The 27,766-nt window shown below is 34.0% G+C and overlaps 2 protein-coding genes across 2 annotated transcripts; one reads left to right on the plus strand and one right to left on the minus strand.

The window, feature by feature from the left end:
* The first annotated feature begins 4,841 nt into the window (after nucleotides 1-4,841).
* On the plus strand, nucleotides 4,842-6,155 carry LOC128032569 (uncharacterized). Its single transcript, XM_052621183.1, has one exon. The coding sequence runs from the start codon at nucleotides 4,842-4,844 to the stop codon at nucleotides 6,153-6,155; it is 1,314 nt and encodes a 437-aa protein (XP_052477143.1).
* An 8,919-nt stretch (nucleotides 6,156-15,074) lies between these two features.
* Nucleotides 15,075-17,892, minus strand: LOC105798729 (subtilisin-like protease SBT1.3). Its single transcript, XM_012628920.2, has one exon. It carries the CDS (start codon nucleotides 17,579-17,581, stop codon nucleotides 15,245-15,247), a length of 2,337 nt encoding a protein of 778 aa, XP_012484374.1. The 5' UTR covers nucleotides 17,582-17,892; the 3' UTR covers nucleotides 15,075-15,244.
* Nucleotides 17,893-27,766: the final 9,874 nt, after the last annotated feature.

Genomic DNA, 27,766 nt, shown 5'->3' on the forward strand with positions numbered 1-27,766 from the left:
TCATCTCTTTTCACCTACCAACATCACTAAGGGTGGGTTTCGATGGGCGATTAGGTGTGGTGCGGTGCGTTTAGCATACTTTTTGTCTCACGCTACAGTATCGCTACAGTATCTAATCTCACCACCACCGCTATTTTTACACTAACTGCAGGTAAACGCACCGCCCATCCAAACTAACCCTAAGATAGAATGGAGAAGATGATGAAATTTATTTTCCAAACTTGATTTAATGAAGAGATTAATAAGAGACTTGAATACCAAACTGAAATGGATAATTTAGAATCAAATCTATATAAGAAATTGATAGAAAATTGAAGAGAATTATAGAGTAGTTTGAGAGAACATGGCATTTCTATTGTGACACCCCTCACCCATCCCGGTGTACGATACAAATAGGGGATGTATTGGAATGCATACGTAATGGAGACCTTGAGTCCTTTAAAATTCAAACCCTGAGACATTTTGTAAAACTATAAAATGAATTTTAGGGTCAATTTGGGGTTTTAGAAACACTTCAAAATAATTTATAAATATTTAGGAGTGATTGAAGGTGTTCGAGACTCAAAATGAGCCATCGGAAGTTAAAATAGTACAATAGGAGACAATGTGGTGCATGACATTGTGACATTGTAAAATGTCATAACGTTGAATTACTTGAAATCATCAAATTTCTCTCTATATGATCAATTTTGTGACATTGTAAGGGGTGATATCGCAACATTGTAGCACACTAGCCCCAAAACACTTTAAAACATCTCCAAAAATCATCAAATCATACCATTGAGCTCCAAATCACTTAAAAATCATTATAAAAACACATTTGAACTCAAATTCATCTCAAAAACATGTTTAAACCATATCAAAGGCCAAAACTTAATGTAATGACCCATTTTTGCTTGGGCCCAAACTAAATAAAATAAAACCAAATAAAAATAAAAAAATCCATTTACAAAATAGGCCCAAATAGCCCAAAATAGCAAAGGGATCTGCCACTCCATCGCCGTTGACTGCACCACCTACAAGAAAAGACAAAAAAAGGATTATGAAAGCAGAGAAAGAAACAGCAAGAAAAATCAGGAAACAATAGCACAAGAACAGTGTAATATGGCTCTAAAAGCCAAACATAACAATGTAATATTTTACAGAGAATCAATACAAAAGAGTTGATTTCGAACATAAAAAAAATCCAAAAAGAAACAGATTAAAAATTTAAGGTGATTTTCGTTTATTTGTTTTTTTTACTCTTAAGTTCTTGTATTTTTTTTACATACGAAAACACAGAAAGGAAAGGTAACTCACCTAAGTCGGATGATCTACTCGCCGCCGAAGACCATGCCGGAAAAGGAGAAGAAACAGAACGTTTCTTTGTTGCTCCGCAAGGTTTGGCCGGGTTTTTGGGGGTTTTGGCCTCGGATCCTTGCTCCACGTGTGACGGGATTCAAACAGGTTTTTTTGGTGCTCTCCGGCCGCCATGGAAGGCGACACCGTCATTAGCGACTGACGGCCGCCACTATGGCCAACGGCCAGAGCCATTGCCGTATTCTGGAAAGAGGGGAGAGTGCTTGAAAGGTTTTTAAAGTTTTTTTTTTCAAATGAGGGGTTAAATGAAATTTTTGGTAAAAAATGGGGTTTATATAACTTATCAAAATGGCATCGTTTTGGATTCCCCCCCAAGACGCTAAACGGCGTCATTTTGACGACAACCTACGTGTGAACCGACCTGTCTAGGAGGACCCACGTGTTTTTTATTAATGGGCTATTTGCGTTTTTAGCCCTTTCTCTCTTTTTATGGTTTGCAATCAAGTTTCTTTCATTTTTTAATTGCGCACTATAATTTATTTCGATTTACAAATTGTTCCACTCTGAAACTACGCGTTTTGGAGGGTGGGGATTATTGCCCATTTGGTCTGTCCTTGTTATTCGCGCATTCAACTTGGTCCTTTTCCTTTTATTTATTTTTGATTTGCCCCCAAATTTTGTTTTAAAGTTCAAATTGGTCCTTTTTGCCATTTTTGCTATGTTATTGTTATTAAATTAATCAATTAATTAATTAATTGTCATTTTTTTCTTTCTTCTTTTATTTATTTACTTATTATTACAATAGTATTATTAATTAGTTTTGCATTATTATATTTATTTTATTTATTTATTTATCTAAATATTTTAAATATAGTTATTCCATTGTGTCATTTTATTATTTACTTATTTATTTCTAACTTTTTATACTTTCAAATTTGGATTATCATTGTTATTATTTTTGTCATCACTTTTAATTTATTTTATTTAATATCTTCATTCTTTTTTCGTTTGCTTATTTTCAATTTTTATTTGAACTCTTTATTATTTTTTATTCGTTTATTTACTCTTTTTATAAATAGCTTGCCTTTTATTTATCTTATCTTTGCTCGTACTATTGTTATTTATATTAACACATTTATTATTAGTCTGTTATGCATATTAACCCGAGTTTTATTTCTACCAATTTGTGTTACATTAATTTTACTCGTTACATAAATTATGACTTTAAAATAAGTAAAACTTTGTATTTTGATCCGAAAAGGTCATATTCTAACTTACGAGGTTTCGATTTTTCTCGACAAATTTGAACATATGAATCTTTTTTAAAACATAAGTTTTAATTATCTTGAGAATTAGTAAAAGATCGTATTCTAACTTACGGAGTATGGTCTTTTATAAAACCGAGATAACTGAACATCTTTCAAATAAGTAAATTTTTCGGCATTTATTCTTGTATCGAGAATTTGAGACATTTTGTTCTAACTTACATGACATTTTCTTTTTCTCGATTAATGTGAAATATGCCCATTTTCTAAAAAATTTTCAATATTTTAACAAAGGATCATATTTTACATATCTTCAAAGTTTTCAATTCTCGACACTAAGACACTAATTAATCAACTAGGTACCAATTTTGGGCGTTACGAGAGGCTAATCCTTCCTCGTACGTGACCGACTCCCGCACCCATTTTTCAAAATTTCACAGACCAAAAGCGTTGTTTTAATAAATCCAAACTGTTTATTAAACAATCGTTTTACGAGGTGACCCGATCACACCTCATCAAAAAAGATTGGTGGTGACTCCCTTTTTCATTTTCGTTTTCAAAAATAAAAGTCGACCCCTTCTTACAAAAAAATGGTTTCGAGAGCTTGGCAACTCCACTGGGGACAAAATAGGAGAGTTAAGCCACAAATGGATTATTTTCTGTCTTTTTGTCGAAAATTGAAAGTCTAGTCAAATTTACGATCCTTTCATTTCATTTTTATGGTTTGCATTATTTTGATGTGTTTGCTTTATTGGTTCGAGTCTTTTAGTCTCTGCATATTGCTTCGCATAATTGGTTGACTTTATCCTTTTAAGTGGGAGTGAGAAACTATTTCCTTTGTGAGGTCTTCACCTCCATCCAGGATAGTGGATCGCTTTCGGGATATATCCGTACCTATGTCTTCGTGAGAATTTCATCTCCGTGCAGCCATAGGGAAATGTATTCCCCTGAACTGAACTCGGTCCGTATAAGCCTATAATGGGTGAGGATCTAGGAATCTGTCAGTTTAGGTACCCTTACTTTAGAACTGAACCGCATATAGTGAGCATTAAAAGCCTACCCTAGGTAGAACCGTGCCAAGCCCCTAGTGGTCATCCAAATAGGTGCTCTTTTTTATTTTTTTTTACTAACATTTTTTTTCTTTTGTTTTGGTTATGATTGCATTGCATTTTCATCATAATAAAAGAGGTGATGATTCACGTTCAGTTGCTAAAAAGAGAGCTTGCATTGGAAAATGAATTTCTTAATAAAGTGGAAGACAATGCTCCGAATATGGTCCGAGAAAACATAGCGAGGTAAGGGTGATAGTCTGATGAATGAGTACACGACTTTGATTCATTGCCCGATGATTCAAGATGACAAAGATTACTCGAGAGCCGTCGAACTTTCTTAAAGAAGCTAATGAGCATCACGAGAATGAGTGAACAATAGGTCGTGGCTCGGATCAAGTAAAAAGGAGGTAGAAGAGGCACCCTTTTGGAGAGTTCGCGAGATTCAATCTTAACATTTGGATATGAGGAGAAGGATCGATGTCTTCACTTTGAGTATTAGGGCAAGGCCATATATGTAAATATCCGTTTTATATAAAGAGATTTGTTTTCTAGTAAAGTTGTTCTAATAGAATTGAATCAAAATCAATGCCTCTTTTTTGCATTCATTCCATTCATCTGCATTATATGTCATTGCATAATGTGCATTAAATTCCACAAAAAGACCCTAATTAAACAAGATTATTTCAGTTAATCTAGAAACCAACAAGAGTCAACCAACTGAACATAGCTACGGTACCCGCCGCAAAACCAGTGTAATGGATCAAAGATTAGAAAGATTAGAACAAATGCAGAAGGATATGCAAGATCAGTTGCAAGAGCAGCTGCAAGAGCAATTAGCCAAATTTCAACAAGACATGAGGGAACAAATGCTGAAATCCCAAATAAATATGATGAGCTAATTAATGCAGTTACTGGCTGGAGGGTTTGAAAAAGGGAAAAGCCAAGTGGTCAACTCTGGGGATGATAATGAAGACACTGCCTATCCCCTAGGTTTTACCCCAATAAGCATCCAGGGGCACCCGTTACTATCAGACCCCAGCAATATCAGGCTGGTACCTTGGCACCAATGAATTACCCAACAGGCTCAGGTTCCAATCCGGGGGACAATCCAATCAATCTTGTAGTTCCTGATTTAGACAAAATGGCAAAAATAGAAAAAGCAAAAGTGGAACTGCAAAAGTAACTCAAAAATCGGTACAGATGGTTGGAAGAAAAACTCAAAGCAATGGAGAATGTTGATTACCATTACGGGGTTGACGTTAAGGATATGAGTTTGGTTCCAGATCTAATACTCCAGCTGAAATTCAAGACTCCAGAATTTGAAAAGTATAATGGGACTAGTTGTCTTAAAGCCCACATCACGATGTTCTGCCGAAGAATGACAAGATACGTTAATAACAATCAACTGTTAATTCATTGCTTCCAAAATAGTCTAATTGGGTCAGCTGCCAAAAGGTACAACCAACTGAGTCGTGCCAAAATTCACTCATGGGAGGACTTGGCACAGATTTTCATGAAGCAATATGGCCACGTGACAGACATGGCACCCGACAGAATCACACTGCAGAATATGGAAAAGAAGCAAAGTGAGAGCTTCATACAATATGCCCAAAGATGGAGAGAGGTAGCAATACAAGTCCAGCCACCTCTTTTGGAGAAAGAAACCAGGATTCTTTTCATCAACACTTTGAAAGCCTCATTCATTAACCATATGTTGGGAAGCGCTACCATGAGCTTCTCAGATATGGTAATGTTCAGCGAGATGATTGAAAACGAGGTAAGAAGTGGGAAAATAGATGTGGGGGAAAGCGTCAAAAGATCAACACCAAAGAACAATGAAAATGAAATGAATAACCTGAGCATGTATAATAAAGTGTATTCCAAATCAGTCACTTTAGGCCAGCCGAGGGTCGTGACTACTAGCTATCAAGGCACCTCAAGGCAAGAATCCAACTCGAGGCCAAACACAGAAAGACTCCAGTTCACACCCATCCTGATGACATATAGAGAGCTGTATCAGAATCTGTTTGATGTGCATGTGGTATCTCCGTTCTACTCAGAACCCGTGCAACCTCCGTTCCCGAAATGGTATGATGCGAATGCCCAATGTGAATACCACGCAGGAATAACAGGACACTCAATTGAAAACTGCACTACATTTAAAAATTTAGTTGAAAGGTTCATCAAGATGGGCATCATGAAGTTTGACGATCCATCAGGACCTAATTTGGTAAGAAATCCGTTACCTAGTCATTTAGACTCAAGGGTAAACACAATAATTGAGAAGGGAGGAAAGAGATCCAAAACCAATGTTGCAAAAGTAAAAACCCCACTGGAATGGGTTTTGAAACAAATGATAGGCATGGGACTAATCATTCAGAATTCAGAGAAAAGACCAAAAGGGATGAGGCGCTACTGTGAGTTCTACGCTGAAAAAGGTCATGAAATCCAAGAGTGCGCTGAATTCATAGCATTGGTGCAGAGCCTAACGGATAATAAAAAGTTGGAATTCCTTGAAGAATTCAAAGACCCAGAATGAATATTGGGGAATTTGAACGTTAACGCCGTATTCGAAGAGGGAGCCAGGGAAGAGTATTTATTGGGCATTCGCCCTTACACACCTGGGAGTGTTTTAAACAATGGGACTGTGGAAGAGATCCCTAAATTTTTTAGATCTATTTCGGAGTAATGTCCAAAACACGCTTATTGTCTAAGCCTAGGAGCAATAAGAATCATTTTGTGAGATAGGCTTATATCCAACATCTTTATTTCAATAAAATGCATCTTTGTTTCTCACTTTGAGCAAATATTCTTTTATTGTTTCCATTTCATTCATAATCATACTATACAGATAATTATTCTTAGATTCTTTTGTTCGTTGGATCTTCCTTCATCCTATAACAGGTCTCTAGATATCAATGATACAAATGACACTACTATTGACTCAGAACCTCCTTTTGAGTAAGATATGTGTCTAGAGGAACCACAAGACTTTGAAGATGACCGAGACTGTAGCTTATCTCTTGATTTGTTAAGGATGGTAGAACAAGATGAGAAACAGATTCCACCTTACAAAGAATTAAATCTATGGCTTTTCTCTATGTGGGGCATGGACGTCATTAGGTCGAACTTGCCAAAAGCTTCTGGTGGTTATCGATTCATATTTGTGGTGTCGATTACTTCACTAAGTGGCAGGAAGCTGCTTCTTATGCCAATGTCACAAAGTCGACAGTCAGTAAATTCTTGAAAAAAAAATCATATATTTGTATGGAATACCAGAAAAGATCATATCGAATAATGCACCAAATTTGAACAACAGCATGATATCAGAAGTTTGCAGTCTGTTCAAGATTAACACCATATCGCCCCAAAATGAACGATGTAGTGGAGGTAAAAAACAAAAAACAAAAAAAACACTCTACTGGGGTAACGCCTTTCCCATATAAAAGGACTTCAAAAGAAAATGAATGCCAAACTGGGACCTTATGTGGAAGGCCTTATCTGAAAAAGTGTTGATTTTTATCGTGAGGGATAACAAGGACCTGCCTAATCCCATAAGTTCAAATTCAATCAAAAATATTTCAAAAAAAATAGAAAAGAAAAAGAAAAAGGAGAGGCCAAGGTGAAAACCCGAAAAGGGCACCTTGAAACCAAAGGGGTTTTGAATTGAAAACCCAAGAAAAGGGCAATTCAAATTTTTATCGAAGGTGGGGCATGCGATAGCCTTACTATGCCTGAATTAGCAAGAAGGAGAGATGCTACATCTTGGGGCATCAACAAAGCATTCTGAATCTTCGAAACACATATCAAGTTCAAAAGGGTCCTCAAGAAGTTTGTGCGGAGAAGCTCATGCTACGATATCTAGGGCACCTATTTTCATCTTATTCATTTCGTATCTTAGCAAAATTTGCTATCTTGATTAATTTATTCATTTTGAGCTTTGTTCTCAATAAAATTTCATCTTGTCCATTGTGATAATTTTTTAATCATTTTTCATTGAAATAACGATTAATGGACTGATAATATTCAAGCAAAAGGAGTTCTGTATATTACTCTGAAAACTTCTAAATAGTACGAGGACCTAAAACTGGACTATTGTTTAGAACTAACCAAACTTAAGGGTTGGAAACATTTGAGAAAGAATAGTCTAAATTGTGACTATTTCTTTGGATTTTCTGTTAAAGATACCAGCTGAACAAGAAGACATGGTAACACATCAACGATAGAAAATTGATGAACAACGAGCAATGACAACCTAAGCATTAAAGAGGGATCATTCTCAAAAAATAACATTATGCATTCATGTAAATATCATTCATACATATCTAGTTAGGAGCATTTGATTCATTCTAATCATGACATCCTAATCACTAGGCATAAATAGGTCCATGAAATGGATTGTACAGGTCATGTTCTCCAGAGAACAGATCAGTGAAACCACAAATCTTATATCCCTAAAGTTATAGTGGGATGAATTGAAGTCATTATGGCGAATCTTATCTTCTTGAAGTTGCAATAGAGCAGATTGAAGCCACCAGCCTTATCTCCCTAAAGTTGCAGCAGAGCAGACTGAAGACAACGAATCTTATTTCCTTGGCGTTGCAGTGGAACAAATTAAAGCTACAAGTTATGGCAAATCTTATCTTCCTGAAGTTGCAGTGGAGCAGATTGAAGCCACTAGCCTTATCTCCCTGAAGTTGCAGCGGAGCAAACTCAAGACAGCGAATCTTATTTCCCTAGCGTTGCAGTGGAACAGATTAAAGCTACAAGTTATGGCGGATCTTATCTTTCTGAAGTTGCAGTGGAGCAGATTGAAGCCACCAGCCTTATCTCCCTGAAGTTTCAGTGGAGCAGACTGACGATAGTGACTCTTATTTCCCTGAAGTTGTAGTGGAACAGATTGAAGCTATAAATTACAGATCTTATCTCTCTGAAGTTGCAGTAGAGCAGATCATATCCAAACCTTATCTCCATAAAGTTACAGTGGGGCAAGTCAAAGATACTAGCCTTATCCTCCTGAAGTTGCAGCGGAGCAGCTGAAGACAGCGAATCTTATTTCCCTGATGTTGCAGTGGAACAGATTAAAGCTACAAATTATGGCGGATCTTATCTTTCTGAAGTTGCAGTGGAGCACATTGAAGCCACCAGCCTTATCTCCCAGAAGTTGCAGTGGGTTAGGACAAAGCTATTTGAAGAAGAAGAGCACCAAGAAAGTCAAGATTCGACAACATGGGGAAAAACTGGTTCTTCTTAAAAGTCTTTGCTCCATTCTCGTTACACGACAATGAGTAAAGAGGGGCAGCTATAATGACCCATTTTTGCCTAGGCCCAAAACTAAATAAAATACAACCAAATAAAAATAATAAAAAAGTCCATTTACAGAGAGGCCCAAATAGCACAAAATACAAAAACCCTAAGCAGCCCGTTGGCCCACAACCTAAACCCATTCTCAGAAACCCTAGCTCTCATGTGTGGCACTCCTTCTCGGGCACACTGCCCGCACCTCGTCCTGAGGCCTAACCCTCTCTGTTGCTGTTTCACCAAAATAGCAAAGGGATCTGCCCCTCTATCGCCGTTGACTCCACCACCTGCAAGAAAAGATAAAAAAAAATACTATGAAAAGAGAGAAAGAAAAAGTAAGAAAAAGTAAGAAACAGTAGCACAAGAACAATGTAATATGGCTATAAAAGCCAAACATAACAGTGTAATATTTTACAGAAAATCAATACAAAAGAGTTGATTTCGAACATAAAAAAAATCCAAAAAGAAACAAATTAAAAATTTAAGGTGATTTTCGTTTATTTGTTTTTTTACTCTTAAGTTCTTGTATTTTTTTTATTTTTTACATACGAAAACACAGAAAGGAAAGATAACTCACCTAAGTCAGTTGATCTACTCGCCGCCGAATGCCACGCTAGAAAAAGAGAAAAAACAAAACGTTTCTTTGTTGCGCCGCCAAGTTTGGCCGGGTTTTGGGGGGTTTTGGCCTCGAATCCTTGCTCCATGTGTGACGGGCTTCAAACGGGTTTTTTGGGGCTCTTTGGCCACGTGGATGGCAGCACCGTCGTTAGCAACTGACGGACGCCACGGTAGCCAACGGCCGGAGCCATGGTCGGATTCTGGAAAGAAGGGAGAGAGCTTGAAAGGTTTTTAAAGTTTTTTTTTAAAATGAGTGGTTAAATAAAATTTTTGGTAAAAAATGGGGTTTATATAACCTATCAAAACGGCGCCATTTTGGATTACCCCCAGATGCTAAACGATGTCGTTTTCACGATAACCGGCGTGTGACCCGACCCGCCTAGGAGGATCCACATGTTTTTTATTAATGGGCTATTTGCGCTTTTTTCCCTTCTGCTCTTTTTATGGTTTGCAATCAAGTTTCTTTCATTTTTTAATTGCGCCCTATAATTTATTTCGATTTACAAATTGGTCCAATCTGAAACTGCGCGTTTTAGAGGGTGGGGATTATTCCCCATTTGGTCTCTCCTTGTTATTCGCGCATTCAACTTGGTCCTTTTCCTTTTATTTATTTCCGATTTGCTCCCGAATTTTGTTTTAAAGTTCAAATTGGTCCTTTTTGCCATTTTTGCTATGTTATTGTTATTAAATTAATCAATTAATTAATTAATTGTCATTATTTTTTTTCTTTCTTCTTTTATTTATTTACTTATTATTACAATAGTATTATTAATTAGTTTTGCATTATTATATTTATTTTATTTATTTATCTAAATATTTTAAATATTGTTATTCCATTGTGTCATTTTATTATTTACTTATTTATTTCTATCTTTTTATACTTTCAAATTTGGATTATCATTGTTATTATTATTGTCATCACTTTTAATTTATTTTATTTAAAATCTTCATTCTTTTATTCATTTGCTTATTTTCAATTTTATTTAAACTCTTTATTAATTTTTATTCGTTTATTTACTCTTTTTATAAATAGCTTGCCTTTTTATTTATCTTATCTTTGCTCGTACTATTCTTATTTAATTAACACATTTGTTATTAGTCTGTTTTGCATATTAACCCCATGTTTTATTTCTACCAATTTTTGTTACATTAATTTTACTTGTTACATAAATTAGGACTTTAAAATAAGTAAAAGTTCGTATTTTGATCCGAAAAGGTCATACTCTAACTTACGGGGTTTCGATTTTTCTCGACAAATTCAAACATACGAATCTTTTTTAAAACATAAGTTTTAATAATCTTGAGAATTAGTAAAAGATCGTATTTTAACTTACGAAGTATGGTCTTTTATAAAACCGAGATAACTGAACATCTTTCAAATAAGTAATTATTTCGACATTTATTCTTGTATTGAGAATTTGAGACATTGTTTCCTAACTTACGGGACATAATTCTTTTTCTCGATTAATGTGAAATATGCCCATTTTCTCAAAAATTTTCAATATTTTAACAAAGTATCATATTTTAAATCTCTTCAAAGTTTACAATTCTCAACATTAAGGCACTAATTAATCAACTAGGTACCAATTTTGGGTGTTCCGAGGGTGCTAATCCTTCCTCGTACGTAACCGACTCCCGAACCTGTTTTTCAGAATTTTGCAGACCAAAAGCATTGTTTTAATAAATCCAAACCGTTTATTAAAAAATCGTTTTACGAGGTGACCCGATCATACCTCATCAAAAAAGATTTGTGGCGACTCCCATTTTCATTTTCGTTTTCAAAAATAAAAGTCGACCCTTTCTTACAAAAAAATGGTTTCGACACTTAATTAGAGCCAATTGGAAGTTTCGTAAACATTATGAAATAACACTAAATTTAAAAGTTAAGATCAAACACACTTAACTTGTTGAGATCTAGTGCCATTAGTGTAGTATTTTTGTCTACATGTACTTGTATTTTTCAAACAAATTGGTTTAATAAAATATTCATCAATTCCATTAATATCTTCATATATTTTCCTCAATGATTTTTGCACGCAAAGCAACATGAAAGCATATATTGACCCACTTATTATCTAGTATTTAACTAATAATAAGCGATATTACGTGGTCAGATCATAATACAAAAAGAAAACTTATATAGATAATCTAAACATGTTCTTAGCCTAATTGGCAATGAGAAAATCGATTGAAAGACTAATATGTCATCTACCAAGTGCAAATTGGGTTGATACCTTGTCTGATTGTTAGTGCGGATGACTTCAAGAAGATAGAGACATAGATGTGACTGACAGTACATCAGACAGGACCCAAGTAGAATAGGTCCTAAATTCATTCATGGATTTATTCACTTGTGACATTCATAGTGTGACATACCTTCATCCTAAGTGGACGATGGGCTATATATGCGTAACTCATATACTTTGATGTAAATGCAAGCTCATGTTCAAATAGATAAGGAACTGAAAGCTAGTACCTTGGTATATGACTTTTGTAGTATGTAGCATCATTTCACAACAATAGAATTCATAACCCAATAAAGAGTAAATTTACATGATAGATGAAAAGTAAACATGACCATGGCTCATTTGTCTTTATGATAAATGATTTACTTATTATTGATAGTAATTGACTTTTCATGATGGAAGAGGTAATAGTTACCATGAGATAAAATAGGATCCTATGAGGGTAACACACTTATGACAAAGTCATTGGACGAGGATTTATTGAGTAGCTTTCATAATGGTATTTAATAAAGGAGTGCTCAATCATGATACTTTAGTGAAATGCTTTCATGACTAAATAATGTTCTAATTAATGGGTGAAAAGATGAAATTTAATTACAAATTATTTAAGTCTTAATTATATATGTCAAATCGATCCCCCTGCTAGCTTAAGATAGCAAGAAACGAATTGCATGTAGAACCAACAAATATGAGATGAATGAAAATGATGAAGTAAGAGAAATAGATCGCATGTATCACTATCCATAGTGAATGCGTTTTCTCGCTAAGTACAAAAGATGACTTTTAAATTAATTTAAGTTTTTTGAATTATTATTTAATTAATTGTAATTAAATAATTGAAGTTCGAAGAAGGAATTAAATTAATTCGTCATTGTGGATTTGTTGAATAAGACAATTAAATATATATTCATCAAAGATTCTATTACATTAAAGTTGCAATAACTTTAACAAAATTAGAATTGGGTTGAGAAAATAATTTAATTGAGAAATTAATTTAGGTGATTTAATTACTTAAATTAATTTATTAAAAAAATAATGTTTGACCTAATACATGAAAGGCTCAACTTAAGCTTATTACATGTAAGGGGCGACAAAACCCTAGAGTATTACTAGGGGTGTCGTTGCCCCTAGTACTTTAGTTCTACTAGAGTATTGTATTCTTTTATTAAAATATTATTATATAATTAGACCTTATTCGCGCAAAACTCTTGTATTGATTCTCTATATATAGGAACTATGTGTTGAGCAATTTACAACACTTCTCATACGACATTATTCTGTCAAAAATAATGGAAATTTATTTTACAGAATAAATTATATTTTCTGGGAAAAACACATAGTTTTCAAGTAAAGAGAATTAACTTTCCTACTAAAAGTTAAATAAAAGTTTTGATTTTCTGATTTAGTTCGGATTACTCGAGCCTACGCTCGTGGTAATTCATGGTTCGAGAATAGTGGAGAAGGTTATTCGATAGAAAGTCGAGATAGACTTTAGACCGTCTCGTACAAAGCACAAGTAATTTTCAATTAAGCTTACTTTTATAATTAACACAACAGTTCGATTTCAAAAAAAAAAAAATTTTAAACTTTCACTGTGCCTATTGACACTACATTCTAAACTGATTTTTCCAACATAGCCTATGTACATTCCATTACAAAACCTTCTAATACAAAGGAAACTCATTATGCCTTTCTAATCTCACACGATGATGTGATCCTTCTAAAACACGATCTCTACTTTTTTAGGAAGGTTTTTCACCTACACATTTAAACCACTAATGCATTAAGCTCAAAGAGCTTAGTAAGTACGCTAGGAGATCCAACTTTATCATTCTTACCGTTAGTGTCAAGTCTTTTTACAAATTAAAAGCTTTGCTTTGACTAAGCCACTAACAAGTTACCAATTTTTTAGCTCATTGTACCATGCTCATTTTCCACTAGCCATTACATGGCTTCCTTTATTTCCAAACTTATGAATATAACACTTATGTTCATTTTACTTGTTTGAAATATAGCTATTTAACGTTAAAATTTTTATTTCACTAATTCAAAATATTAATGAATTTGATGTTTACACTTAAGTCCACTCTTATTTAATTATTCATTTTCAAGTCATGTCAATTTATCCGTGTCCATTTCAACACTTATTATAATTGTAAGTTCAATTATCATACTCATAAACACTTACCATGTCACTTTTGTTTCAATTTTAACAAGAGATGTTTATTAATGATTTTTATTTGTCAAAATTTAAAACATTTCACCTTTAATAAATCTTAGCAAAATACACTTGGATACTCAGAATTTCAACTAAACACCCTAACATATATTGCTCTAAAGGCAAAACCATCCAAACACCCCGGAAAAAGGATCCAAAATACACTTATGTGCTATGCCATAAGGTATATATCCTTGCCTTAACACTAAATGTCATCTTCAATACTAACGTGCATACTAATCTTTATGACTTGACAATTGTATCCTAACTATTTCACCAAGTTTATTAGGGCACTTTAATATTTAATCACTTGAGCAATAAATAATAGTTTATGCATTTGTGTATATATATATATATATATATATATATATATATATATAAAGAATCACTTTTAAGTGCTTATTGAGCTATTTCATTAACATTTCATAAACATTCATCTTCGTTTATCAATGAACATAGCCTCCTTTAACAACACAATTACATCATAGGCTTGTAAGAAAAAAAATCACTTTTTAGTTATATATGTATTATTGACTATTACACTTATATCACTTGGGTGAACTATGCCACCAATTACCCACGAATGCGCCCTGAAATATAGAATACCATTGCCTGCTTTGTTTGTGCTTGGGTACGTATGTATATATAGATACAATTGGATTTGTTCAATGGGCTGGACTTTTAGTTTTGTTTGGGTTTAAATTAATTGAATTGGGCTACATATTATTGGGCTACCAATATGTATTCGGTTTAAACTTAGGGTTACATTAATGTTTGCTTGTTTGGTTTGAGAAATTAAAGTGACAACCGATCGAGTAAGTTTATTTAAATCGAACTTTCGTATTTATAAAAGTGGAACTCTGTCTCTCTCTATATAAATTAAAGTGACAACTGATAACTGATGCATATCGATACCGAATCATCAGTGCTAAGTCATTGGTTGTGCATTGTGATGCTACGAACAGATGAAAAGCAATTACACTTACTGTCTCATAGTATATAAATGCTTAGCCACATCTATAAAAGTAGATACTTTTCTCTGTTTATTTACGCTGGCTTGGTACTTCCGAAATGGTTGAAATGGTTAATAACATACGGCAATTGGTTTTTAATTGCTCTATATCATGTGAAGGCTACAAAATTGTTGTAAAAACCAGAAAGAAATGCAGATAAAATTAAAGATCCCCTTGACCTTATATAAAAACATAGTGTTTATTTGGAATCATAGGTGACTGAAAATCTAGTTTAAAATGGTGGTAACCATGTGATAGCAATGGGGCTTCTTACTTTGTGCACTCCGTCCTTCCACGCCAGCCCTCCAAACTCAGGCATTGTTTGTGGGGATTTTCTTGTGAAACTGATCTTGTAAGACAGTTTCTGGTTTCTTCTAGTGAAATTTAGAGTTTTGGGCTCAACTTTAATGGTGACGCCTTTAAATGGTGAAACTACAACATGGTAATGTGAAGCAGGAGGACCAACATTTGTGACTGTTCTATGGAGAGTCAAAGTTGAAATGGCTGTATCTTCTGGGAAGACAACTGAGATTGCTGGGTAGTTCAAATCTCCTGGAGTGGCAAGGGTATTGTGATGGCAAGACATGTTGGAATGCTTGCTAAAAGCTTTTAGCTGCATTGCAGTCAATTTCTGTGTGCAGAGGAATTCAAAGTAATCCTGGGCTGAAATGTCATAGATCAAACCTGGGTCTAGAGCTTTCAAAGGGTTGATATGACCAGCTCCATGATCATAGGGAGTGGAAGCTGCTGCAGTGGAAGAGTCTTGGAGTGGATTATGGATGTTATCATGAACATAAGCGGTTGTCATTAGAGCAGATTTAACTGCTGCAGGACTCCAATCTGGGTGTCTGGCCTTGATCAAGGCAGCAATTCCACTAACATGAGGGCATGACATTGAAGTCCCTGATAATATGTTGAATCTCACTCTCCTATGATCTGTTGGAAGACTTGATGGACCCAATTCTCCAGTCCAGGCTGCAAGGATGTTCACCCCTGGTGCAACCACATCAGGTTTGAGAATCTCAAGTGTGAGGAAATTTGGTCCTCTAGATGAAAATGCTGCCACCACTGGTGATGGCCTAACACCCAATCTGGTACCTAAAAAGGCTAGAGTTGCGGTTGGTTTCCCATTTGTTAAAGCATAATGTTTGATTGCTTTCCCTTCCATCTCTCCCACTGCAACTGCTGGAAGTAGGTGACAATCTGCAACAAGCTCCTCCCCATTTGCTGCAGTGTTTGTCAAAATCATCCCTACTCCTCCAGCATCTTTCACTACTTGACCCTTTTGCACTCTAGGATTTATTCCTCGATCACATATCACGATTTTCCCAGAAACAACATGTGGATCCAAAGTTCCCTCTAAGCATAATGAACTTGGATTAGGGCTGCTTGAGTTACTACCCATATAAACAAGAGGGTATTGCTTGTTTGCCTGCAGTAACCTCCGCCCTTTGTAGAGTGAAACTCCAGATATGGTTCTCCCACTCCCTAGCTTAACACTACCTGGAAAATCTCTATCCATGGTGCTAGCACCGACTGTAGTGATCCATGGTGATACATTAGTGAGGCTGACAGGATCTGGTCCTCCATTGCCAGCTGAGCAAGAGACAAAAACACCCATCTCCATTGCTCCAAAAGTTGCTATCGCCAAACTGTCGTGAGAGTAAGATGAAGCTCCACCACCCAAAGATATCGACAACACATTCACTCCATCACCCACCGCTCTATCAACCGCCGACAGAATATCCGAGCTGAAGCACCCACCAGTCCAGCAAACCTTGTAAGCTGCAATTCTTGCACCAGGAGCCATTCCTCTAGCTGTTCCATAGGCATAACCAAGAAGATTTGCACCTCGTACCGGAGAGCCAGCAACAGTGGCTGCTGTGTGAGTACCATGTCCATCTTGATCTCGAGGTGATTTATATTCGTTTTTCTCATTGATTTTCCCAGTGGCAGCTTCATATCCCCGGTAGAACACTCTTGCACCCACAATTTTCCTGTTGCAGTGATGCTTTTGAAAGCCTCGTCCAGTTTCACATGTTCCTTTCCAGTGAGCAGGAACCGGTGTCATCCCTGTATCATTAAAGCTAGCACTTTCCGGCCAAATTCCAGTGTCAAGTACCCCAACTATGACATCATGATCTGCAAGTTTTTGAGACCAGATGCTAGTACTTTCTTCTGGTTCTAATCCAAGGAACATAGGACTCCTTGTGGTGTGTAATTCATACTTGGTCTCTGGAAGTATAGCAACTACACCATCTTCTTGTTTTAGCCTCTCAGCTTCTTCTTCAGTTAACTGAGCGGCAACACCATGAAAAGCATTTTGGTAGCTATAGATGATCCTATTTTCACCATCTCCTTCACCTTCACTCTGGGTATCGGACATTACCGACTTTAATTTCGATGAGTACCATTCCAGAGGACTTGAGAATGATGCTGGCATTGCAGACTTGTGCATTTGGACGATGTAGGTCTTCTTTATCAATAAGTTGCTTTCCGAGAGGACGAAAGCGAAACACAGGCAGCTTGCTAGAATGAGAAACAGCCATTTTACTGGGTTTTCAGCCATATCCAAGCACAAGCTTTTTAGGGGGTGCTAGAGAAAAATGGGAAGGTGAGTGGAGGTGGTGATGTCCTTGAGAGACTACAAATATCCCAGAAACCTGTACTGTCTTGTTAAGCTGGTAATTAAGTTGGTTGGTGCTTCTTGAATGCTTGGTAGGTGGAGTTAAGAAACTTAACTGGTTGGGGGGGGGGGGGTGGAGTGGTAAAAAGTTTAAAAGTTTATCTTGTTTGCAGAGAAACTAGCTGTTTTTCATGCCGTTGTTAATGGCTTCTTCCTATGGTTACCTAAAACATAATAATAATTAATGAAAGCTCACACAAGCAACGAGTGATCCTTCAACTTGTCCGCTTTTCATTAGATGAAATCAGAGGTGAGAAAAGGCATGAAGACTTTTAAGCGTGGTTGGATGAGACCGAGTTAATGGTCTTTTAACATTATACACAATTTCTTTTAATGCTGTGCCGTTGGTGCTTTCCGTATGCCAAGTTTCGGGTCCCCCACGATCACATGATGCATGTAAAGCAACTGTGGCGTTGTCAGAGTAAGAAAGAAAAATGGGTTATTACATTCGTCTTTCTCATTTTAAAAATGCCCAAAATTTCCTTTTTGGTTTCCCCGTCATCTTCCAAAATCTTTAGTTTTTTCTTTCTTTTTGGTTGATATTCAAAACAAAATGCACTCAAGCTTTTTCATATTGAGAAACCAATAATTATGTTAGTAATTAAGTGATGGTGATGGTATAACTAACGGTGACGAATGTTGCAATGCAAATTCAAATAATGGTGATGATATTGCAAACGGGGATATTTATAATGGTATGGCATGGTGTATAATTGAAATTTTTGTCTTGGATTTTATATTTTCCTCAAATCGAGGCAGCAATAGTTAAAGTTGCCCGTTACTATGTCTATCTATACCTCGAAATCATTCCTACCCTGTGAGAGGGGTTGACTGTGTTTTTTCTTTGGGCTAAATTGTGGTGATCCAATTCATCGATTTTCTTTTTTCTATTTTTTAAACTTGATTGGGTAGAGAAAAGTTGTAATGAAGTACTCATATATGTCCCAAAAAAATTTATTGGTTAAATAATTCGTTTTTTTATTTTATTTTAGGTAAATAGATCGATTTTTTAGAAAGGGTATAAAAGCGTGTCCAATTGGACGTATTTTTTGTATAGGTGATAAATACGTCCAGTTAGATGCGCTATCTATTTAAATTGTATTTTTTACTTTTTTAATATAATTAATATCTTTAGTTAAATAATTAAATATTAATGGTTTTGTTACTTGAGTATTGAGTTCGATTCTCTTTCACTCACATTTGTATTTTTTATTTTAGGTTGTTTCAAGATTTTTATTATTTATAATTAATGGTTTTAACATGTTATCTTCCTTGATTAAATGATTAAATAATAATGATTTTATCCTTAAGTCCCAAGTTCAATTCCTCCTCTTCTAAACACATTTGTAATTTTTATTTCATGCTTTTTTAATTTTTAATTAATAAATTTTAATTAATCTTTTAATTAATTTCTCTTTTATTCATAAAATCAAATAATAAATATGTGATTATATAATAAAAATATATTTTACATATATCATTATGTTAAAGATATTTGAAATTAATTACTCCTTTATATATAATATAAACATCACTAATATTTTTGATATATTTATTTTCTCTGCGTATGTTATGGGTTTGGTGATTTCTAGTATTATAAGATGAAAAAATTATTTCAAATATAATTATATTTATATGTGAAATATTTTAAATAGACATAAAAATATGTAATACTTAAATTTACTACACTTATGATATGGATTAAAATAAATATTACACATATCAAAATTATATTTACTAAAAATAATAATATTTGTAATGATTATTTGATTTTATAAACAAAAGGGATATTAATTAAAATATGAATTAAAAATTGAAAACAATATATTTATTAATTAAAAATAAAAAAGCTTGAAATAAAAATTACAAATGTGTTTAGAAGAGGAGGAATTGAACATGAGACTCAAGGATAAAATCATTATTTTTAACCAAGGGAGCTGATATGTTAAAAACATTAATTAAAAATTAAAAAAATCTTAAAACAACATGAAATGAAAAATACAAATGTGATTGGGAGAATAATCAAACCCAAGACTCGAGGACAAAACCATTAATATTTAACCTTCTGGCCATATGTACTATTATTAAAAAGTAAAAAAAAAAAAAAGTGATTGAGAGGAGGTGCGCTTTTCTATCACCTGTATAGGACTCACTTTCACACACCCTCTCTAAAATCAGTCTATTTTCCTAAACTTTTTATAAAAAAAAACACGACCTATTTAGCCAATAAACTTTTTTTTTTTTTTACATATATGACTAATTTGGCATGATAATTCAACGCTACAATTTGTAGATACGTGTAATTAAAATTGTTTCCCACGTAACTTAAAAATCAAAAGGGAAATTGATATTAGAAATTTGTGACATTAGTATAATGATTCGTCATTATTTTTGTAATTTTAGCATGGATTAATTAAATAAAATTTTCTAGTTAAATTATTATTTTTATATGATTATCTTCAATGATTTTTACATGAATAAACAAATATTAGTTCATTGATTATCTAAAGTTTAGCTAATATTAAATTGTTTTATAATGGACAAAGACAACTTATATTAGTAGATAGTCTAAATGTTTTGTAGTTTGAGGAATCAAAATGAGCAATTGTTTTGTAGTCAATCACAATAATCATAGAAGATGCAATGATGACTACAAGATAAAATAGAATCAAATTGGGTGAACGAATCCAAAGGGATTAATGATATCTTATAAGGGTAACACACTAATGACAAGGTTAGTAAATGAAGGCATAAATCTAAGTTGCTTTTATATTGATTTATAATGGGAAGTCAGTCATGGTACTTTTAGTAGACTGACTTCATGACTAAATGTTTTATAATTAATAAAAAAGAGTCGAAACTTAATTATAAATTATTTAAGCACTAATTATATATGCCCTAGCTCAACACTATTGAAAAAATCAGTTTAGAAAATAGTGTTTTTAGGCATAATAAAAGTTTAAATTTTTTCTTAAAACCATGCTTTGTGATATTTATAGTAATAAACCCTTAACCAAATTATTATTTATTCTTTGTGTGAGACAGTCAAAGTTGTTTCCCGACTTTCTATCGAACGATTTTCTTTGCTATCCTCAAACCTCGAATTGTTTTGAGTGTGAGCTCAAACAAAACAAATTGAATGCACAAAATGAAAATTTTATTAACTTTTAATGGGAAAGTTAATTCCCTCTATGGAATCGGAAACTATGAGCTCCAAAAAATAGAATTTATTCTAAAAATAATTTGCCACTATTTTTTGATAGAATAATAGTGCTTAATAACTTTTTGTAAATAGGTTATCTCATAGTTTCTATTTATAGAGAACTATACAAGAGTTCTTCTTGAACGATGGTTAATTAAATCATAATATTTGAATAGAAAATATTGTATTCTACTAGGAATAGAATATAAGGGGCAACGACATGCCCTTCATGACATACCCTTCTGCATGAGGAGGTTCTGCAAACTAAGTGGGCAAGTCAGTGAAAGTGGCGAATTCCGTTTGTACCTAAGGAATGGAAAGGATGGGGGATGGAGTAACTTCTCACTCAAGAACAACCGGTTCTTGGCCTCGTCTGTGGCAGACCAACCTTCCACCACTATTGCCTTTAGTGCTCTGTGATCCTTCCTCCATCCTTAGCCTATTGTGGCCACTATTGTTAGCTCGTGTCCATGAGGCAATAACTTCTTCGTTCTCTCACACACTGTCCATTAAAGCTTCCGCATATATGTAGATGTGTTGAGAAGATCGAGATGAACTTGAAGAACCAAAAGATTCTGCAACACTAAGAGCAATATTAGCACCACGGGGAACTAGGGTCCTACCAGATGACTCACCTTGATTAACTGTTGGCATGAAGGACCATCGTTGAAGACGCATTTTGCAAACTGAGTAGAAGTAGTTAATGGGCTTTTCCCTCCTCCCTACTAATATCAAGGCCAAGTCATTATTGAACCCATATGGCCATTCCTCATCGGCAGATTTTACCCTTCTAGGATCTACACCCAACATTAGATCAGCTACCCACTACTGACAGGGCTTTTCCCACCTAAACCAAAGTGGAAAATATTCCTAACTATTAAAAAATCTTCAAGTATCAATGAGAGGCCCTTCTTTAATTGGTTCCACTACTCAACAACGGTTTTAGTATCAATTGACTGTTCTTGAAGGTAGGTGGATTCCCGCAGAATGGACCACTGAGTGTGAAAGCCAAAATCTCCATCCAATTTCTAAGAACGGGCACGTGGCCCATTCAAGTACAAAAGTGAACCATCCCAGCCGAGGTCCCTTGAGTGATTACCTTCAACTGGTATATGTGTTGGAAAATGCAAAGGAGGGGTGGCTCATATCACAAACTACAATATTTAAAATATGCCACTAGTGTCCACCATGATAAACCAATGAGCTATCCCGGAACAACCCCATACTCTTTTTATAGTGGTGATAAGGAATAAGGAGCTATCCACTACAATCTTTTAATGAATGCGAAAGTGGATCATAAAGTTTGTTCAAGTCGCGGATTTGACTTAGGACTCTAGGCGTTCAAAAAGAAACTTGGATTTTGAAACAACTTGAAACATAAACAAATCCAAGCCAAATAAAAATTGAAGAAAAATAATTGAAATAAATAAACTAAGATAAGTAAAATAGAATAATAGAACAATAAAGAAGAAAATAAGGAAGATAGATGGAAAAGATCGAATGTGGCGTGTAGAAGTCCTAAGGAGCCTTGGAAACAAGAAGAATCCACAACCCCTTTCAAGTGACTCTAATTTTCCCTCCAAGAAAGAAAACTTGGCAAGAAAATGTTTGAAGATGATTGCCACAATCTTAAAAGATTGTTAAAACTCTTCTAAAAGAAACTTAAGAAAAATTCTTGAAAAGAAAACTCAAAGAGAATTTATTGACTCAAAAAAGAAGTTGAATAATAATGAATTGAATGATTTGTGTACAATGCAAAGGCCTATATATAGGCTAGCTAAATAAATCTAAATAAAACTCTTAAGTATACGAACTCTAATTAATCTAAATAAGTAGTAGTTTTAAACTAAAATTTCTTGTTGACTTAAAACTTCTAAATAACTTAAACTACTTAATAATTATTAAAATTTGGAGTAATAAAATAATAAAATAATAATAGCTGATAAATACAATATTGGGCTCATATATAATTAAAATTAAGCCCAAAACTCAAACCCAATATGATTTAAACTCGAGTTAAAAGCCCAAAATTCATAATTCCGGTCATAATCCTGTCCAGAAATTTTACTCGTGCAATCTTCACTAAAACAATCATAACCTGAGCTCCCGAATTCAAAATTGAGTTATTTAAAGTGTATTTCAAAGCTAAGAGATAGATCTTTGAATGACATGAGACATCTCAACTCAGAAATGCCTGGACCCCATCCAGAAATTCGTCACAAGTCTACTAATTTCTCAAACTTGAAAATTGGTAGCTTCAGTGAATAGAATTTAATAAATTTCACCCCATCAGTGCATGTATCAAACGATGTAGAAGAATGGGTGCAATGGAAGATGGAAAGCCTCCTCGAGTAGATAAAGAGGGAGCATGAAACAGTCTATAGTATTACTTAAGCGACACTCTCCCTTAACGATCTCAAATTCGTAGACGAAATTAGGAAACTGGATTTCCCTAGCTGCCAAATGCCCTACCATCTCATCCTCAATAGTTAGGAATTGGTAAGAAGGTGATTCTACAAGAGTACTAAGCTCTCAATTTTGTGGCCTCTCACCACACTCAGTGACTAACCTACGCCCATAGCCTCTTAGGTTTCTACCACCGCGACTTCTTCCTCTACTATTGTGGCCCTCTCTTACCATTTTGATAGACGCATGTAAAAAAAAAAGAGAGATCAAAGAATTACCTCTAAAATGGGTTTCATTTTCAAGCGAATAGGGAAGTTGCACTGCAGTGACAAGAAAAGAAAGAGCTAAAGAAGAATTTGTGACATAAGAAAAAGAAATTAGAGGTCTGAAAGAACTTGAAAAACAAGAAAATTTGGGGAAAATAATTTAAGAAAGTGATGATTCTACTTCTCTATGTTTAGATATATAAATCAATCATCCATGGGAAGTTTCATGTTTAAAAGAATTATAATAAACTATTTAAATCCTCCAATCAATACTTCACAACTGTTAGTATCTTGTAAGGGTTCTTCTTCAACCCTTAGTATTCATAAAAGTAGGAACATCTGCAAGTAAAGTTTTTAAGCAAAGTATCTACCAAATTGGATTCTCTTATTATATACTCGCTAAAATGAATTCTACAAGGCAACTATCCATTAAAGCTATATATTTCGACACTCCGCAAAGACTACGTAGCACTAGCCACATTACATTTTGTACGGATTGATTTGCCAGGTACAAGGGTACAAAGATTAGTCAAAGAATCTTGTGTGAGATTATTCATTATTATATGTTGCCTTAGTATGATTTATCTCCTTCCTAATTGAAAGTAATAAATTTCAGGGACTAAGTTCTCTTTAAGGGTGGGAGAGTTGTCACACCTAGAAAAGCTAAAACTTAAGTTGTAATAGTGACTCTAGGGACTAAATTTAAAACTTTACAAATTGAGTGGGTTCTTGTGAAAATAAGAGGAATTGGCGGGCTGATTGTGGAAATGTTAGATCTCATCCTTTTATACGTGCTCGTAATCGTTTGATGATTACAAGTATGATTTGCTGTTTGATTGTTCTAACAAGTAAAAACAAAATAACAAAAGTTAAAGTAAATATAAGTACAATAAATAGATGAGATGATAGGACTTCCACTTGAAACAAACCCAAAAACGAACCAACGTTATAAAGAATGAGACCTATTTTTTACAAAGTTTGAACAAAATTGGTAGTTAAAGAAGGAGACTCTGTGACCCACTATCTATAAGGGGATAGGAACCAATAGTATAATGATCGTTACACTCATAGATGATAAGAAAGGGGAGTGATAAGATCAGTTAAGGATGAATGCCACAAGACCTGAATTTTGATAAGTTCAAAATAAGATCTTAAATAAACAAAAGAAAATAAACTCACAAGTTGTATATTGATCTGATTTTTTTCAAGCTTACAAGTGATACATATTTATATGTGTGTAGAAGGTAAAGGAATATCACAAACATTCATAAACATATAATTGAATGAAAAGAAACATCAAATTTGAATAAGGAAATTGTCCAAGCTCTGAAACGGCCGATGCAAATGTATTTGGATGAGAAAAATGTCTTCATTCTTTGAAACCTTCCATACTCATGTATTTGAATGAGAAAAAAAATGTCTTCATGCATTGAAACCATCCATACTCATGTATTTTAATGAGAAAAAAAAATGTCTCACTACAACAAAACAGGCTTTTAGCGGCGCTTTTTTAGGCCTTTAGCGGCGCTTTGAGAAGCGCAAAAAAAAACGCCGCTAAAAAACGAGTAACTTTAGCAGCACTTTTCCCACAAACGCTGCTAAAGACCAAGACCTTTAGCGGTGCTTATCCCACAAACGCCACTAAAGACCAAGACCTTTAGCAGCGCTTTTCCCACAAACGCCGCTAAAGATCAAGACCTTTAGCGGTGCTTATCCCACAAACACCGCTAAAGACCAAGAACTTTAGCGGCGTATTTCCCACAAACGCCGCTAAAGACCAAGACCTTTAACGGTGCTTTTCCCACAAATGCCGCTAAAAACATGAATTAAAAAAATTTTTTAATTAAATAATATTTATTTCTATCATAAATATTATATTATGTTTTATTTTTAAAATTTAAACTTTAAAAGGATAAAAAATATTAAATTAAAATTTCTATTAAAATTTTAACTTTAAAGCTAAATATAAAATTAATGAATTTAAATTAAGAAAATTAAAACAAGTTACATTCTATATTAGAATTACATAAGAAAATTGTTTACATTCTCTATTAGAATTACATAAGAAAATTGTTTACATTCTCTATTAGAATTACATTAGAATTACATAAGTTACATTTACAAGTTACATTCTATATTAGAAAATTGTTTACAAGTTACATTCTCTCATGACCAACTCTCAAAATCAACTCTTTAAGGGATCTTTTTTCCCTTTACTCGGTGTAACCGAGTTACAACAGGTGGTTTATCCATACTTTTCTTGCCATCCCACATGTAAACATCACCTATAGCGATAGCGATTTGCACCAAGATGCTTACCAAAGAAATGCTTACGATTGTTTTCTCACAAAGGAATATAGTGTACAAATTCATCCAAATGAAGTAAATAAAAGCTTCACTCGGGAAGTTAAAATCAACAAAGACAATGGAATAGAACACATTGGCATCTAAGATGAGGATCCGAGAAACCCAATAAAATAATGCTCCATCTTGATAATAACCATGCTATGTACCATCCGTGACTATTGCAACCACAGAACCCAAGTACAGTCAAGGCCTCAAGGGCATAGATGAAGGCTACTACAGCAGGCTCAGAATGAGAAATTAATTCAAGAGAGAATCACCATGTTCTCAGCAATATGCAAATTTGCTTTCTCAAGCAACAATGCATTTTCTTAATCAAGTAAATCTTGGTAAAAAAAGATATAATACATTTATTTAACCAAGGAAATCTTGTAATGAACTCAAAGCAATGAGCCTTAGAGAAAAACTTCTGAGCATGGCTTCAAATTTGAACTGCAGATTTAGTGCCTACATGCTCTACATGAGAATAAGAGTAAAATAAAGTAAGTCATCCTAGAAAGGAAAATAAATGAAAGTTCACAATTATAACTAAAATAAAGAAATAAATTTAACAAGATAAAAAAAAGTAAAGCAAATTTTGAACAAAGTTACACGTGCGTTTATGTAGAGTTTTCCATATATTTTCTTTTTCTATACTTCTACATTTTGTTAACAAGCAATTTATTTGACATCCTTTGCGTCAGGAGAACAATAATATCAATTACTATCACTAGATCTTCATGATATGCATTTTTATCTTTGTCCAAAATTCCCAACTATAACAAATGGTTGTTGTTTAGTAGTGCCTCTTCCCAATCCCAATAAAGGCCAAATTATTGAGATTTCAATTTTCTACCATTACTTTAGCTCGATTATCCCTAATTTCCTAATGCTATGTTTGGATATATGAATTTGAGAATTTGGATTTAGATTTCATTTCCTACATTAATTGTATGAATAAATGCATCATTATGCATAAAATAATTAAAATTATGATTATGTATTTAAAGATATAAAAACATGAATATCAAAATAAGAAAGATCCATAGGAATTTCAAATTCATAACTTATACGGGCATCCCACAATCCATAAATTTTAAAAACAGTCATGGATGTTAAACTTACAAGTTTCTTTATCACACAACTTACACCATATTGAAATTAAAATCCATTTTCAGAAACTCAGATTCCTAAGTACAACCTAAGTGAACATTTCACAGCTATCAATAATTTTATGCCTTCTATGTTATATCATGACAGACAGCTCCAGTCCATATCTCTTTTGTCAATTGTTTAGTCCCAACTTTGTTTAGCATTCAGTACCTTTTACATATAAACTCAACATACAACAATAAAATCCATGTCTCAACATGTAAGCATTTGCAACACAAGTAACACTGAACAAAATTTTACTAACCTTTCTTGAGTGAACTCACAGAAAAAAAATTTAAAAAGATTAATAGAAACTGAGAATGGGGGAGAGAGAGGTTATGCAATAAAAATATTTTAAAAAATTGAAAATGAAGGTTATGCAATAAAAACTCACTTTCGCAGGCTGTCTGTGATTAGCATTTAAATTGGAAGGGAAAAATGATATTTCATTTTTCAACTTGGGCAATAATATAGATGAATTAAATTAAATGATTCCTTTCAATATTAGCTTTAAATCTGATCAAAACGGGAAAATGGATAAATAATGAGTACCTATTCTCAAGTGGAATATATGGATACCAAGTTGTGAAAGTATACCAAGTCGGGATTGCACTCCTATTGAACTTGTACTGGACCTAAAGTTTCCCCTTTGTCGAAAAGGGCAAAATCAGAGGTTCGACTATAAAACCATAAAACATT

This window comes from Gossypium raimondii, chromosome 9, assembly GCF_025698545.1.
Source record: "Gossypium raimondii isolate GPD5lz chromosome 9, ASM2569854v1, whole genome shotgun sequence".
NCBI lineage: Eukaryota > Viridiplantae > Streptophyta > Magnoliopsida > Malvales > Malvaceae > Gossypium > Gossypium raimondii.